General features: G+C 39.5%; 1 protein-coding gene across 1 annotated transcript in view; it reads right to left on the bottom strand.

Moving 5' to 3' along the window:
• Nucleotides 1-17,956, bottom strand: part of NALCN (sodium leak channel, non-selective) — a 295,448-nt gene that overhangs the window by 138,459 nt on the left and 139,033 nt on the right. Inside the window, exon 12 of the mRNA XM_035003104.1 lies at nt 13,114-13,305. Within this exon, the coding sequence (XP_034858995.1) occupies nt 13,114-13,305 (192 nt within the window). The remainder of the gene's footprint in view (nt 1-13,113; nt 13,306-17,956) is intronic.

The following is a 17,956-nucleotide window of genomic DNA, read 5'->3' as shown; positions in this document are numbered from 1 at the left end:
CTGAAAATTAAGGTTTTTAAAAAATTGATTTATAGAGAAGATGTTCAAGAAGGCTGGAGACAGTCCTCTGCATGGGTAGGCAGCTCAGCTCAGGGTTCACTGACACTCTGGGTATTACACCCAAGGGGTGGGCAGTAAGAAAGAATGAATCTATGCATTACATTAAGTGGTCCTGGGTTTAATCCCATATACGGAGTAGTTAATAATAAGTGATTTCAGATACTGGCAATAATTTGGCAGTTGGTTTTATCTCTCTGTAACATGTATATATATATTTATATATATATGCATATATGTAATGTGTATATATATGTATTACTGTATATATTACTTTTTGTATTTTTGCAGAGAGTTACAAAGAACTGACTAAGTAGAATATTCAAAACTGCAATTGGGGTTACTACTTTCAAGATCAGGAGATGCAGCTGGCATTCCAAATACATAGAAACAAACACAGAAAGTTAGACAAAGTGAGGAGATAGAGGAATATGTTTGAGATGAAAGATCAGGATAAAATCACAGCAAAAGAGCTAAATGAACAGACATAAGCAATATGCCCAATTAAGAACTCAAAGTAATGATTATAAAGATATTCATTGGACTTGAGAAAAGAGTGGAAGACCTCAGTGAGACCTTCAACAAAAAGATATAAAATATTAAAAAATGAACCAGAGATGAAGAACTCAATGACAGAAATAAAAAATATACTAGAGGGGAAAAAAAAAACAACCCAAACAAACAAACAAACAAAAATATACTAGAGGGAATCAATTAGATTAGAGGATGTAGAAGAACAGATCAGCAATCTGGAAGACTGGGTAATGGAAGTAACCAAGCTGAACAGCAAAGACAAAAAAGAATAATAAAAAATAAGAATAGAAGGGTCCCTGGCTGGCTCAGTCATTAAGTGTCTGCCTTTGGCTCAGGTCATGATCTCAGGGTCCTGAGATCGAGCCCTGCATCGGGTTCCCTGCTCGGCAGGAGGCCTGCTTCTCCCTCTCCCACTCCCCCTGCTTGTGTTCCCTCTCTTGCTGTGTCTCTTTCTGTCAAATAAATAAATAAAATCTTAAAAAAAAAATGAGAATAGAGTTAGGGAACTCAGCGACATCATCATGCATAATAACATTTACATTATTGGGATTTCAGAGGAAGAGAAGGAGAAGGGGGCAGAAATCATATTTGAAGAAATAATTGCTAAAATTTTCCCTAGTCTGGGGAAGGAAACAGACATCTAGATCCAGGAAGCACAGAGTTTCTAACAAGATTAATCCAAGAAGGTCCACCAAGACATGTAATAATTAGAATGGCAAAAAGTAGTGATAAAGAGAGAATTTTAAAAGCAGTAAAACAGTTACATACAAGGGGACCCCCATAAGGCTACCAGCTGATTTGTCAGCAAAAATTTGCAGTCAAGAAGAGACATGATATATTCAAAGTGCTGAAAGGAAGAAAGCTGCAACAAGTAATACTCTACCAGTAAGGTTATCATTCACAATAAAGAAGAGATAAAGGGGTTCTCAGACAAACAAAAGTTAAAGGATTTCATCACCACTAAGCCAGCCTTATAAGAAACATTAAAGGAAATTCTTTGAGTGGAAAGAAAACGCTATAACGAGAAGAAAATTAGGAAAAGAAGAAAACCTCACAGGTAAATGCAAACGTATAATAAAGGTAGTAGATTAATCACTTATAAAACCACTATGGAGGTTAAAACACGAAAGCAGTAAAATCAATTTTACCTACAAAAATCAATCAAGGGATTCACAAAATAAAAGGGGCCTGTTTTTAAACTTTCAGTGCAATACAGAAAAGTGAGTATTTAGTGTTCAGTTAATGCCCGAATCATTTACTAAAGCACCCTTGTATGTTGGGCTATATGATTACTGCTAGGTATTTAGTGGTCATGCTGAGAAATTGGGTTTCCATGACATTTAAGAACACCCCTAAGTATACCACTTGTTGTATTATATTGCCTGTTACATTGCAGCACATCCTCTAAAATATGTACTACGAGTCTATTTTTAATGATGGGGAATTTAGGTAGTCATGAGAGGACAGTTGAAATGTCTAATCACAGACGGTATTTTTTTTTTTTTCTGTAGGCAAGACTCAACAAAATATTTAATTATATAGTCACCTTCTCATCAGAAAATATCCTTACAGAAGTTCATCTTAACTGAGGCAAATATTCCTCATTAATGGCTCTCATTTATTTCTGAAGTTGGTGGAATGGAGTAGATTATTAAAATAATAGTAATGTAATACGGCAGTTAATAGTTGGAAAACTGCAAAATGAGAAATTGGTAGAAAACCAAAATATGATGAGGTGCAAAAAAGGTCCTCCCCAAAAGAGTGCCCATCTGGGATTCAGGGTTGGAATACAAGGATGCTTTATTCAAGGAATAATTCTGATAACTGCAGTTCAGTGGACTAATGATGTCAACACACAACGGAAAAGACAGATGTCTCTGTGTGATTCATGCTGCGTTAAAGTCGCCCTTTAAAAGGAAGTACACTGGATATTATTTTATCACTATGCCACTGATGAATCACCACAGAAAGAAATTCAACTAGGAGCAGAAAAAGCAAAACAAAACAAAAAACTGAACAAAAAAACAAAAAAACCCAACCAACCCCTCTAATGTTATAGTGGAAAGAAAATAAAGTTAATTTTACAGCTTTTTGGGGGGCAGATGGTTACATTAAGTTATATCACTTTATGCTTTAAAATTTAAAGCAGGGTACTAGTTTCTATTACAGAGCCAGATCCAGACATGGATGAATTTGGCCTAAAGCCTTAGATGGGACCAACTTTAAGAGACTGTAGAAGATTTGACAGAGTAATGGCCACACAGAGAAAATAAAAAATTACTTCTCTTCCTGCCCTGATGGTGCTGCAAATTCCTCAATTATAAAGTTTTGTCTTTGGTCAATAAAAATGAATTTTGTTCAATGAAAATACCTCCTCAGAGAAGTACTATTTCTGCCAGTGTAACCTTCCTTAAAATAGCTCTTCTTTTATTCTCCAGAAAGAAAAGAAAAGAGTGAAATCTTCAACAGCTCGCCGTGTCACAATCCCAACCTCAGAAAACACCCTGTTGTCTCGCTCCAAACGAACACTGCAGTTCCTTTCTCATCTGTCCCTCCAGGCCCTGTGATTCTCTCTGTCTCCGATTTACTCATTCTGTTTTCCTGATAAGGGATACTCTTATCTAATGCTATTATCCAAGTTCTTATCTGTTGAAACCATACGCATCCCTAAAGACCACTCTTCATATAGCTTTGCAGACCTCCGTCCCTGAAAGCAAACCCTTCCTCTTATTAAAATGAGGTGATAGGGCGCCTGGGTGGCTCAGTTGGTTAAGCGACTGCCTTCAGCTCAGGTCATGATCCTGGAGTCGCGGGATCGAGTCCCGCATCCGGCTCCCTGCTTGGCGGGGAACCTCCTTCTGCCTCTGACCCTCCCCCCTCTCATGCTCTCTCTCTAGCTCATTCTCTCTCAAATAAATGAATAAAATCTTTAAAAAATAAATAAATAAAAAATAAATAAAATGAGGTGATATTTGGAAGCTCAGTGCTTAGCACACAGTAGGTTCCCAGAATTTTAAAATATTCTCCAGCACATCTTTGATATCGTATTTCACCTTCTGGCTTATTTGAGTTCTTTCTTATGTGTCTACTATGGGATAAGTTGACCTCTTCCTTACACTCTTAACTATGTGACAAGTTAAAGACGACAGTTAGTATGTTTGTTCAAGTGTGGACACCTCATAGTTGCATCACACAGAGAATGTGGGCTGAATTATAAACAGCAACAAAACACATACATAATTTATTTAGTCAATCACTGTGAATGGATGTATCTGATATTTTGTGGACAATGGATTTCAATTAGGGGAGCACCAACACGAGGTTATGAGAATCAAGAGGAGACAATATCTGTAATGCAAACAAATTGCAAACAAATATGAGGCTGCAGATGGTGAAGGTAGATGTCGGGATGGCCTGGTCTCACATTGTGTCTATAGGAAAAAAAAGAAATCTATCCATCTGAAAGATAATCAATGGAATGGGTTTTTTAATTCTCAAAACTTATATTAGTGAACCTCAGTGTCTGATCATATATGGGAAAAAACTGATAATCCCCCACTCCAAATTCTGGTTAAAATACAACAAACATCCTTTTAAAGGCCTAGTTAAGGTCCCAAGGAAGTAATGGAAACCCTGGGACCAAAAGCTGATAAGCAGCTTGGGTCAAAAAAAGCCAATCTTAGGGGATTTATGGTCACTGCTAGCCTTTGGTTTTTCATATACTGTCAGGCCCAAGGGGCAAATTCACAGACCCTTGAAAGCTGGAGGCTGCTAACTGAGATACTCGAGTAAGGCTGGAGAGTCTTTGGGCTTCATCAGAGATTGATGAAAAAAGTTTTTTTTTTCATGGCAAAAGGAGATGAAAAAGGAGTTTGTGTGTCTTTACCAGGACACACATATATGGAATCCTATTCTGACATAGCCAGCAAGAAGAACCATACGGAATGGATAGACTAGTCAATAAATGGTACTGTGACAATGGGTTATCCAAAGGATATGAAAGGAAATTAAATAAGATTGCTCCCTATTTCACAGCAACCACAAAAATCAATTTAGGTTAAATGAAGAGCTAAATGTTGAAAGCAAAACACAGCCTGACAAGACCAAGTGTTGCTGAGTTGTGAAGCAGAGAACATTCTCATGTACCACTGTTGGCAGATACACTGGGGAAATTACACCGGAATGCAAGATTATCAGTACCCTCTAAAGCTGAGTTATCTTTATTCTAAGACTCAGCAATTCTATTATTAGCTACATATCCCCCCAAAACATCCACACGTGCAGAATTTCACATGTGTACAAGTTCACTTGCAATGTTCAGAGCAGCACTAGTTGGAGTCACAAAATATGAGAAACAAATATCCAAAACCTGCACGCATTAGTTTTGTATTTCTGGGTTACAAATGACCACAAATTCAGCACCTTAGAACAATACCAATTTATTATTTGCAGTTTCTGTAGGTTAGAGATGTGGGTACCGTGTAACGGGGTTCTCTGCTCAGGATCTCAGAACTCGAAATCAAGCTGTAGGCTGGGCTGTGGTCTCATGTGGAGTTTCTTCAACCCCCATTCAGACTGTTCTCAGAATTCAACTCCTGTGGTTGCAGGACAGAGGATCTTGCATTCCTGAAGCACAGAGCCCCTAACGGCTACCCTCAAGACCTAGCCACATGGCCCTCTAACATGACAGCTCACTTTTTCAAAGCCTGTTAACAGGAGACTCTTGCAACAAATGCCTCTTACTAAGAGCCCAGTCCCTCTGAGTGGGTCAGGCACACCCAAGGTAATCTCCTTTCTGACGGACTCCAAATTAGCTGATTAGTGGCCTATTCACAGAAGTGAAATTCCATCATAGTCATACGTCCTATTTACACAGGAGAATGGGAAAACAAATTGTGAAGTGTTCATATGAATAGTACATTATAAATATAATGCAATATATAGTTGTTTATTAAACCACAAGAAAAATAAAATGCAGTATAAGTACTCGTTAGTAAATCTCACAAACAGGGCGCCTGGGTGGCTCAGTCAGTTAAGCGACTGCCTTCGGCTCAGGTCATGATCCTGGAGTCCCAGGATCGAGTCCCGCATCGGGCTCCCTGCTCAGCAGGGAGTCTGCTTCTCCCTCTGACCCTCCTCCCTCTCATGCTCTCTGTCTCTCATTCTCTCTCTCTCGCAAATAAATAAAAAAAAATCTTAAAAAAAAAAAAAAATCTCACAAACATAGTGTTGAGCAAAAAAAAAAAAAGCAATTAGCAGGAGAAACAGCACAGTTTGAGACCATATAAGGTAGGTTTAAATTATGCATAAAGGTATGTGATTTTCAGTTGAAGCTTCTACATACACTAAAACATAAAGGAATGCACTAAGAACACAAGCAGCAAATTCAGAAAAGTGTTTCTCCGGGAAAGGGAAGGGAGTGAGAAGGAAGGGACACTCAAGGACTTGAGATCCACTACTAACATGCTTGTTAAGCTACGTATGGCCACAGAAGAATATACTTTATTAGTCTTTACATCTCTTTGCATGTCTGAAATATTCCCTGAAAAATTAAAAATATGTGAAAAAATAAAACAAAAATTAATAAAGATTGAACTAGTAACTATACTTTTGAAGATAAACTATACCTTGAATTTATTAGAAATATAGTCAGACTCTCTATATCTGGCAAAAAAATGAAAAAAAATTAGGGAGCAAGTTGTTTCTTTCAATTTCTCAGTAATTCTTTCAGTACAACTAAAAGCATGATTAGCCATTTTAGTGGTGAGAGGAGACAGGGAAATTAATTTGTAATTAAGTGTTTTATAGCATTTACTGCTTATATTATATAACTGCTTTGGACATGTTTATAAGTGAAAATTCAACAGAGCAAGTAATTAGCATTGAGAGAATGCAAAGTAAGAAAACATATGAAATACATAATATATTAAAATTCGAGTACCTGTTCTTACAGATGGTAATGTATTGCTTATGAATTAGAAAACTCCCCATTTGTAGAACTGGAAAACAAATGAGGCCTGTGTAATGTTATGTTAGTGGGAGATTAAAAGGAATAAAGATATTGAGCTGAAGGAAGATGTACAGTGGATGTTTAAAAGCATGAGCTTTAGGGGGCCTGGGTGGCTCAGTCCTTAAGCGTCTGCCCTCAGCTCAGGTCATGATCCCAGGGTGCTGGGATTGAGCCCGGCATCAGGCTCCCTGCTCAGCGGGAGGCCTGCTTCTCCCTCTCCCACTCCCCCTGCTCGTGTTCCCTCTCTCGCTGTGTCTCTCTCCGTCAAAAAAATATTAAAAAAAAAAAAAAAGCATGAGCTTTTGTCAGACAACTACGGGAAACATGCAACTTGTTTTTGTCTTTGTTAAAGAAAGACTGGTGGCTCCTGCCTGTCAACTAGGCCTTATGATCTATACAGGCTGTTCCATCATGAAAAGTTAATCTAATTGTCCTCCTTGTAACACAAGGTAGTAGTCCCAACAAAAGAAGAACTGGGGGGAATACCCTGCCTCACAGCAAGACTTGATCTTCCTTGGGTGAAGTGTCCGTTTGGTCCAAATTAGGAGAGAAAGTGATTAGTTGAGAGGACAAAGTTGTTTTATTAAATTCTATCAATAGATCTTCCTTTCCCCACCCCGCCCCCCATTAACAAATGTCAAGTTTCTCTTCTCCATCTCATGGGACCATCTGCTGAGGCTCCAATGGTTGTTTCTGCCCTGACTCTACTTCCTGATGCTTTGGACCCCATGACATTGGCATTGTGTTACGTGCTTTGGGAGAGGAGAGCATGTAACTGCCACCCTCAAGTTCTTGTGGTCTAGTAGGGGCAACAGAAGCTTGCATAAATGTCGATGGTGTGTAACAGAAAGTGACAACCGCCATAAAAAGAGGGAGAGCAGGAATCCACTCTGTGCCAGGCCCTATGCTAGCTGCTCTGCAGATACTATGTGGGCAAAGAGCTGGGGCCCAGATGCTTCTGGTGAGAGAAATTAAACACCAGCCCTCCTCCTACCACATGTCTATTTACACACCCTGTTTGCACCAGACATATAAAAGCTTTGGAGGCGAGAGATGTGAGAGAAATCTTGTCCAAACTCTGCATCTGACCATTGTAGTGGGTTTTGTGGTTGTTTCTCCAATAGCCATCCCTTCCCACATGATTAATCTAAGCCAATCCTGTTGACTCCGGTCATCTTGCCAATGATTCCTTTAGGGATGACCAAGTTACCCAATCCTGCCAATGAGTGATGACAGCAAGTTTGCTGGGGATAGTAGAAAATGGTACTGGGAAATGTGTCCTTGCTCTTAAGAAGGAGACCTGGATGGGGATGACCCTCTTCTTCCTCAAGATTTTATTGCGAATTCTGGAAATGTTGCATCTGTTTTGCTAATACATGAAGACAACACATGGAGAAAGCAACTGCAGTAGTTTGCTTGGACTGCTTTAACAAAGTACCAAAACTGAGTGGCTGAAAACAAGGGAATTTATTATATCACAGCTCAGCCATGTGAAGTCAAGGTGTTGGCAAGACCAAGCTCCCTCTGAAAGATTCTCCCAGCCTCTTCTAGCTTCAGATGATTGCCAGCAAAGCTGGGAGGTCCTTGGCGGGTAGATGAAACCCCAATCACATGGCTGCCTTCTCTTGTGTCTTCATATCGTCCCCCCTCTGTGTATGTCTGTGTTTGTGTCCAAATCTCCTCTCTTTAGAAACTATCAGTCATACTGGGTCAGGGCCCGCCCTCATGACCTCTTTGAATTTTATCACCTCTATTTCCAAATAAGGTCATTTCGGAGTACTTCACCATTTCTTTTTGGGGCACATAATTCAACCCACAGCTGAGGCCATTTCAGTGAAAGATTCAGAATCTTGGTTTTCTGCCTAATCTACCTAATCTCGAATTTTGTGAGAAATTTCCCAATTGTTCAAGTCAGTGGGAGGCAAGATTTCTGCTACTTCCTGCCAAAGTACTCTGACAGAATTATTTAAAGATTTCAGATGGGATAAGGGTTAGGGTGATGGAGGGTAAAGTGGTTCCTTGAGGAAGGGACAGCAGTGGAAGAAAGACTCTGGGATGTTGAATTTGATACAGTGTGGAAGGATCGGAGAAATTTGCTTTGGCCTAGCATTGTTATTCATTCATCAATGAAAGCCTATTCACTACCAAGTGTTGTGCTAAGCATGGGGGGATTTACTGAGCAAGACAGATGCCCTCTCTGCCTTTGAAAGATGTGGTAGGGGAAATCCTGAAATATGAGCCCAGCGAGGTAACTGGGGATGGAGACAAAAAGATACAGAAACCATATTAAAATGTTTGTTATCTTGAGGGAAAGGAGGACCTTGAAACTTTTTAAACAGGAGAGTGTTTAATTTCTGCTGCAAATGGAGAATGATTGAAGAGCAGCTGACTGAGGCAGGGAGACCCATAGGTAACTTGTGGAATAATGCAAGTTTTTAGGACCTCTTCACCTTCAAGTATTCCAGGAAGTAGCTGGGGACTTCCAGTGTGGCTGGAGCTCCGTCAGAGGGTCAAGCAGTGGGCAGGCACTTGGGCAGGCACTTAGTGTGTCCATACTGCTGTTTCCTCTGCCCCTCTGAGCTTCTCTTCCTGGAAAGTGGGTGGGGAAATCATCTCCACATGTCCATGTCAGGTTCTCCTAGAGGGTTTCACAGAGGGTAGCTGGGCCCAAGATGCAATCAAGTCCAATTAAACAGTGGTTTTATATCCAGTCCTATTTCTCTAGGGAGAATATGCCACCTAGATGGCTGGCTCAGGATCTGGTGTAAGAAAGAGCCACAGGAAAATTCTTCCCTGGGCACAAAGACTGAGGCTGTTTTGCCAAGTCGGGCTGGACCCACCTTTGCTAGACTCCTTTCTTCATGGCGGGTGTTCTCCCAGCATCTCTCAAGTGTGTACACAGTTGACTCTCCTGTACCCCATAGGTCTAAGTATGTGTAAGAAAGATCACATGATGCATCCCAAAGTAAAATGGGAACTAGATGAATCAGCACCTCTTTCTATCATCTTTACTGGAGTCCGGGCCATCTTGGAGGCTGGCTCCCACCAATGGTGTGTTGTGCGCTCTGGCTAATACTGTAATTAACCAACCCACCTCAATACCCAACCATTGTATAATGAAGGAGATGTCCTAGAAGAAGGGAAGGGGTAAGACCCATAGACGAGTGTCCTAACAGAAATCTAACATCGACAGTCATGTGTTTTTGACCATCTCTTCTGATTTCCTATCAGGGAAGTAGCACCAACGGTTGGTGCTTTATGTGACTGGGAATGATAATGACTACTTTTTGTAGCTGCACTGTTTTTTAACATTTCTTGCAAAATTTGATTATTTTTCAGGGATTTAACTCATAATTATGTTCATGGGCAAGGAAAAATCTACTCCTAGTCATTTCACACATTTAGGCTGTCAACCCTGTCAGCTGCAGAATCACTGATTGGGGGCCCCATAGTCGCCGGGCTGCTTTCATTAAGATGGTCAAAGTAATCAGGCAGAAAGGCACAATTGAGTAACTGGAGACCTGAAAATGTAATGCTACTTGATTACTATTATGGCTGGAAAAATAGAGCAAATCCCATGGGGCTAAGTCGGATGGCTCTGAAGCAGCCTGGTCTTTCATACAGAATCTAAAATACCGACTTCAAATATATTACATAGAATACAACATTTGAAAAATGCTTTCTAAGCCCAGAGTGGGGCTGTTTTTGTATATGATTCAATACACACAATGCTATGAGGAAAATACTATTTTTACCCGGATTTTAGATGTGAAAAAATAAAAGCTACAAGGATCATTTGGCCGGTGTCATACAGCCAAAAAGTGCTGGAGGGGTGGGGCACCTGGGTGGCTCAGTCATTAAGCGTCTGCCTTCGGCTCAGGTCATGATCCCAGGGTCCTGGGATTGAGCCCCGCATCGGGCTCCCTGCTCCACGGGAAGCCTGCTTCTCCCTCTCCCACTCCCCCTGCTTGTGTTCCCTCTCTCGCTGTGTCTCTCTCTGTCAAATAAATAAATAAAATCTTTTTTAAGAAAAGTGCTGGAGGGGTAATAAGAAATCAGATCTCTAAGACAAGAAGTGCAGACTATCCGCAATGCCACGGCCCTGACTCACAACTTCACTATTCCAAAATTCTTGAAAATACCTAAAATATTTCCTTCTTTTTTTTTTGGTAGCTCATTTAGTGGCAGAAATCCAATCTGACCTAAGATTTATTTATTGTCCTTATTTATCCTTCTTTGTCCAAAGATGTTTTGCTAAAGAAGCATTAGTGTGTTGATTACAATGTGCTGATTCAAACAATTCAGATCAACAAGGGGGCGATATCACCCTTATAATATCTGGAATATTATGAACTCCAAAAGCCGTCCGGCTCAAAGAGGTTTTGGGGAAGAGATATAAAATCAGTGACGTGAGATTAGTGGAGATGGTAAAAGATGGAGATAAGATTTGAAATTAAGAGAAGACTGTATTCATAAAGAAGCGGACTGAGGGTGGTTTTCTTTTTAGGATCCCCTGTTGCTAGAACAATGGCTGACCCTTAGTGGGCCTTCAATACTATGTGCTGAATTAACCCGGCCTCAGAGATGGGCTGTGATGACAGTGTCATTCTCAAAGTGGCATTCTGCCATTTTCATTTCCCCCATGAGGGGGCAGACTAAGAGAAGGTGGGCTTAATGATATCACTGTCATCTCTGCCTACATCTGCCCACCCAGCCCTGCAGGAAGAGCTGAGCCTCTTGTTGAAGAGTCTGGCTCCGGGCCAACCACATCCCCCGTGGCCTGACCACAGGCACTGGGGAGGCTCTGCCTGACGGGCTCATGGGGGAGGCCTCTGGAGGGAGTTGGAGGCAGAAACTCGGCACGCCCCCCACTCCAGGCCGCCACGCTTTTATGCACAGCCATATTCCTAGCTCAGGTGCTTCTATTCTGAGGGTGCATCATCAGGGGCCTCAACTGAGGCACCTTTCTCTATTCTTCCTGCCACATCTGTGCTTTCCCACCTGACACTCACCCAGTGCTGTTCAGTGGGGAACACGGAATGCTGGGAGCCGGTGCTTATTTCTGCCTGTTGCTTGCACTGTGGCAGTAAGTGAACAAAGACTCACTGTGACTTTCAGTTTGGCTCACTGTCCTATATCACCACCTGGACACAGGACAAGTCAACACCTACTGAGACCAGTCTTTGTGCCCATGCTCTGGATGCTCCCTCCGGGAACATTTTGCTACTGTCCTCTGTCTCATACATCTTCAACCTCGCCCTCGCTCTCTCAACAGCATTTAAACACAATCACACTTTCATCCAACTTAAAACTTCCTTGGTCTTATGTCCTCCTCTCACATTGACCTTTCTTTCTCCTTTAAGTTCTGGAACAAGAATGGCTCACCTCAGACCTTTTGCATATGCTGTTCCCCAAACCTGGGATACTTGGCTACCTACGACTGTTCTTTAGTAACTGCCTCCTTCAAGAAGCCTTCTTGGACTTTTCCATTCCTGGTTACAGACCTTACCTCTGGGTTCCCAGAGCACCTTGAGCCTGCCTTTATCATGCTTCATGTTTACTTACGGGGCACCCCCTTCAACTGAGAATTTCATGAAAACTAGGGACGTAATTGTGTTTCTGTCCTAAGATCACCAAAATTGCCTGGCTGTTTATATGCACTCAACAAATGCTTGGTGATGTGTAACAAATTTAGCATAAGATTAAAAAAAATAATAATAACCAGGCTTTATTAGTCTACCAATTTGAGTACAGACACCTTTGTCCTCAAAGCTTATTTTAAAAAATGTATTACATCTTGCTGTTACTCCAAGATTATCCTTCCCATATAATAGGCCTTGTTATTTCAGCTTATGGTGAAAGAATATATATTTTTTTGTCTTGGTCATTATATTTTTTTCATGTTTCTAAATCCACATGGAGTTAAATTTCAGAATCCTTGATTAGAGCTATATTTTCTACATGAGTTCTGTTTATGAATTGATTGATTTTTAACTTCGTTCATAGCCTAAGTGAATTCTAATGATAATGCAGAGGCATGAACTAGATAATCTTCTAAAGACATTTAAAATCTGAAGAGTTTATGAATTTTATTACATTGAAAATCAAAACCCCCTTCTAGATTATGCTTGTCATAAAAATATATGAATTATAAAACAGATTTTAAAATGATAACTCTCACAGACACAAAAACTTTATTTAAAAATTCTATTATATTTTCATCTATAGGTGCTGAGAACCCTAGCTTTCATCTTGACTGGTTTCAGCATCTCATTCTATTAGACTATTTCCAGAATTTTAGAATTGATGTATAATCTCACAATACTGAAAATGTGCTCAAATGCCTGCACCCTGCAGAAGAGACCATTTTAAATATCAAAACTGAATTATTCTAAGTTATCAAAAATATGGCTATATTTTTGAACCACTCTTACAGGGAAACTATTTTGATGTTAACCATTATTACTAAAATAGGAAGAAGGAATTAAATTGGCTGCATTTTTTATTCTTACCCTTGGAAACGTTGTAAACCTGTCCAGTTCTTCGACAAAGCAGAACATCTGCAGACTAACTGCTGACATAACAATCAAGAGGCTGGCAGTAAATACAACCAAACTCCCAAGCTTTTTTCCAGGACCAAATATCTTGTACACAAAGTCTTCTAATGCTGGTGAAATCTTAATAAGTCGAACTACCCGAAGAACCTGTTGTGGGAGAGAAAAACATATGTACTTGATCACTTTTTTACACTGAATCTTAAATAAGTTCACACTAAAACCTCATTTTTCACAGTACTTCATAAAAATCGCACTTTTCCATTTGAGCAGCTACAGACAAAAAGTAACAATACCATAACTAAGATCTCAGTCTAGCTCAGTGCCTGCCTTGAGCCAGAACTCAATAAATCCCAAATGAATGTAGGAAAACTGAAGCTTTTTGACATGCGATGTGATAATTCAAAATGCCATTAAGTAATACATGTTGTTGAAATTAAAGTGATTTTTTTCTAATGTTCAAATGTAGAAGAAAATGTTTAGCTCAGTATTAGCTATATTGTCTCATAGAATAAAGCTTCTTATGTATCACTGTATATAAGACATTTTTTAAAAAGTCTATTAACAAGGAGTCTTCACTTATGCCTGAGACTGATACCCTAATATCCATTCTACCCTCCCTTTAAATAACAGAACTATCAGAATTTTAGCCTAGCAAGTGGCTAGCCAGGACTTTAGACCACATTTTCCAGTCCCACTTGTAGTGAGGTGTGGCCAGGGGACTAGGTTCAGACTGATGGAATATGAAAGGAAGTAATATTTGCAACTTTTCGCCCATTAAAGTAAATCAACTTGCCTTGGATACTCTTTATGCCTTCCTCTGGCAGGGAAATAGAAACAAATGGAGTAGTCCCTTTGGACCAGAAATAGAAGCCTTGTGTAGAGGCTGAGAGATTTGGTCCACCTCAACAGCTGGCTTCCTGCATGACCGTGTGGAGCAGAGCCACTGACTTTTCCTGGACACCCACCAACTACTGGAGAGAAACCCACTTCTGTCTTATGTAAGACTTGTACTTTTGATCCTTGTTATATCTGCTTAGCTTGTCATCTAAACACACCTACACATGTTTAGATGTTTTGCAAGTATATAAATGCACCCCCCATAGCTGCTTATCAATTAATAAATTCATTTGCTCATTCACTTTAACAAATACTGGTTATTATGTGTCAAACACTGTGTTGCACAAATAAGGTTCAATGTCTGTAATCGCAAAGGCAGTATAATACAAAGGCATAGCTTAAAAAAATTTTATAGAGCATAGCTCTTAAGGGCATATTTATAAGATTAAAAGTATAAATTAGTATATAATCCAAAGTCGAAGCATAAAGCATGGAAAAAATAGAATTAAAAAAAATTTTTTTTAAGATTTAATTTACTTATTTGACAGAGACACAGCGAGAGAGGGAACACAAGCAGGGGGAGTGAGAGGGGGAGAAGCAGGCTTCCTGTGGAGCAGGGAGCCCGATGTGGGGCTCAAGGAGGGGCTCGATCCCAGGACTCTGGGATCATGACCTGAGCTGAAGGCAGATGCTTAACAACTAAGCCACCCAGGTGCCCTGAAAAATAGAATTTTTTAATTAAGTCTAAGATGTTAACATTTTTTTTATGTGCCTCTGAGAAGAAAAAGTGCTTCCAATTAAAGTATGCCCACTGATTGTAAGGCAGATCAGACTTAGAGATAGGAAATAGGAAACAGGAAAACTGTGGTCTGGGCATAAATAAAATATGGTGAGTATAAATATAATAATATATGGTGTCTAAGCCGGTTTGATAAGAGCTTTAGGTGTCTGTGAAGTCTTCTTAGGAAAAGAAAATGAATAGTCTATTTTCAGTATAGTAAAGAACAGGAAGTGCTTTAAACTAGATTTTAATTTTTACACATATATATGTTTGGATTTTTCCAGCATCCCTAGCTTCCTACTGTTCCTGATGTTCCTTTGGCAAATTATTCCTGCTCCACTCTTGGTCCACCAGGTCCAAAAGGGACTCCGTGATGTCCACAATCCAGGCCTGGAGGGAATATTCACAATGACCTGAGTCATCCTCGGAACTTTTGTTGGACCTGTAAGATGTGGCATTTTTTATCTCCAGTTGGCATTACTGTAAGCACCACCGAAGCCTTGAGCTCCTGGGAGCCAGATTTGCCACTAGATGGAGAAAGCCAACTTAATAATACTGACAGAGAAGAAAGGGGAGTGAACATATAGACTGAGTCCCTCTGATACCATTTCAGCCTCTGCATCATGCCTACCTGAAGCCACATTTACTCCCCTAGAATCTGAATTAACAGGAAATATTGATGGTGAACCTTATCATTCCTACTGTCTACAGAATACAAATGTAGCCACGTGAATGGGAAACTAAAGGACAAACGTTTAAAGAAGCTGAGAAAATGTGTATTTCCTTGTCGTTAATTTTAATTCCTTCACACAATACTGAAAAAAGAAAATTTATGTGAAAAATCATGTTGTTCCAAATAAGCATTGTGCTACATACATGGTTAAGCTACCAGTCTTCCTGTTAGAATTTACGTATGTTTCCAAATCAGAACATACTACACTCAGGCCATCTTTCCAAATGACAAGTGAACAGCTTTATCATTAGAGCTATTAAAATATTAACATTCATATTAATATCCAGAATAATAATATGGAAAGTGTTCACATTCTTATCAGATTTGTTATTCCCAGACATAAATGATTCAGTATCTAATTGTTAACAGCTGAGTCCAGGCAAGTTTACAGGAACAATTTAACTGGCTTTATAGCTCAGCTTTCAAAACAGTGGGTTTTCTCCACTTGTGTTAAAATCATACTTAAAAGATTGTCTAAGTAATTTTGAGTCCTATCCCAAATTCTAATAAAACAGCCTCTGCACATCTGTGCAATTTTGATAAATTAATATTTCATTAGCTGTTAGAAACAGAACATAACACGACTCCTACACGGCCGATTTGATCAGCATTTTCAAAGGGGTAAGCCTGTATCCCTGGAAAGGCAAAATCCTTATCAATGATTGTAATTATGCTTTTTCATTTATTTGGGGATAAATATCCTTTTCACTCTGTTTATCCAATAAAGCCTTTTGATTTTGTGTTCCTACAGATATGGAATAAAGTAAGCCATACTCTCAAAGATAAGCACTGTAGAACATTTTGTGGCTACTTCCAAAGCTCACTTTCCTGGTCATATTTCTAAGTCTGTCTCTTCAAGATCACTCTGTTCATTACAAGTGAGATACTTTAGAAATTGCATGGCTAAGAATATAGACTACGAAATTAAACTTCTTAGTCATGAGTTTCCACCACTTGCTAGTTATGTGGTCTTGGGCAAGTTATCAAATGTCTTGGGAGCTCAGCTTGCATTGTATACTCTGTCTCACAGGACTGTGGTGAGTACTAAACAGCACAAGGCACTCGGCACAGTGCCTGGCACATGGTAAATGCACAATAAATACCCACCAATGTCATCATTATTACCCGGGTATGTCAGAGCCAGAGCATTTTGTGAAACTTTATTTCTTCCTACAGCACAATGGTGCCCTATGCTCATTCCAGTCCAGCCATGCTGGCCTTCAGGCTATTCTCTGAACACATCAAACATGTTTTCACCTCAGGAAGGTACCATGAGGTTCCTTCACTTGGCTTGCCCCTTCACTTCACTTAGTCTCTGCTCGTTAGCGACTTCTCCAGAAAGGGCTGCCATGAGCAACTTATCTAAAATAGACCTCACCCCCACCCCTTACCCCAACCTCTATCCTTCTTACCCTTGTTTCTCCTTTATAGTATTTCCAGCACTTTATTCCACATTCTTATGTGTACTTGTTTGTGAACCGTCTGCCATCTAGAATGTAAGCTTACTGCGGTGGGACTTCTCCCTGCTCGTTCAACTCTGTCCTCAGTATCTGGAACTGTGCCTGGCACATAGTAGGTGCTCAGTAAATATCAACTTGAATAAACAGACGAATAACACCAATAATTGCTCTCAGAGATAACTGATGCTATAAAGGGAGTCATTTTGTACTAAACTGTTGACTTCACTTCAATATGAAAATGTGAAATTCACTAAAGGAAGCCATGCTGCTGTAAAAGGCCAAGTCAGACGAGAAGTGCAAGGACCCACAAGGGAGACCAGAGTGGGCCCACGAAGAGCTAATCTGCTCAGGACAGTGGGCTCTTATATGTGAATTTGCAAAAATTCACTTGAACTTCTGCAGAGATCTGTATTTTAGCCAAACAATAACTGAGGTAGTGTTTATTTCATTAGAGAAATATAAACACGGTCATGTATAGAGAGATACAAATGAAAATCACTTAACCATTAACATAAATAAAATTATTTTAGGTTATAATCCAGGATCAAAGACAACACTGGAAGTTGCAAACTTCATTGACAGCATATTATTCAACTATGTCTCTATCTATAAAAAATGATTAGAACCATGCATACTAATTTTAGATACTTTGTGAAAAATAGACAAGTAGAAAAAAACTAGAGATAATGAATCATATCTCTAAGTAATCACAAATTCATGATAGTCATTATTTTATGGTCAAATTTGCATATGACTTCCTAAGCTATTCCTCAAATGTTTACCATTTTAAAAGTCCCATTTTTTTCTCATAAACAATTCTAAAATAAATATCTTTGCATTCAAAATTTTAATGTATTTCTAACTTTTCACTAAAAAATTATCTGTGAGAAACTAGAGGAATTTTAAAGCCCTGAATATATTTTGTATATGTATCCTTGCTGAAATAGGTATCAATATTTTTCTTAGTTTGGTTGACTTAATAGGTTT

This window comes from Mirounga leonina, unplaced genomic scaffold (assembly GCF_011800145.1).
Source record: "Mirounga leonina isolate KUSES-001 unplaced genomic scaffold, KU_Mleo_1.0 Mir_127, whole genome shotgun sequence".
Taxonomy (NCBI): domain Eukaryota; kingdom Metazoa; phylum Chordata; class Mammalia; order Carnivora; family Phocidae; genus Mirounga; species Mirounga leonina.
This window is presented reverse-complemented; position numbering and strand designations above follow the sequence as displayed.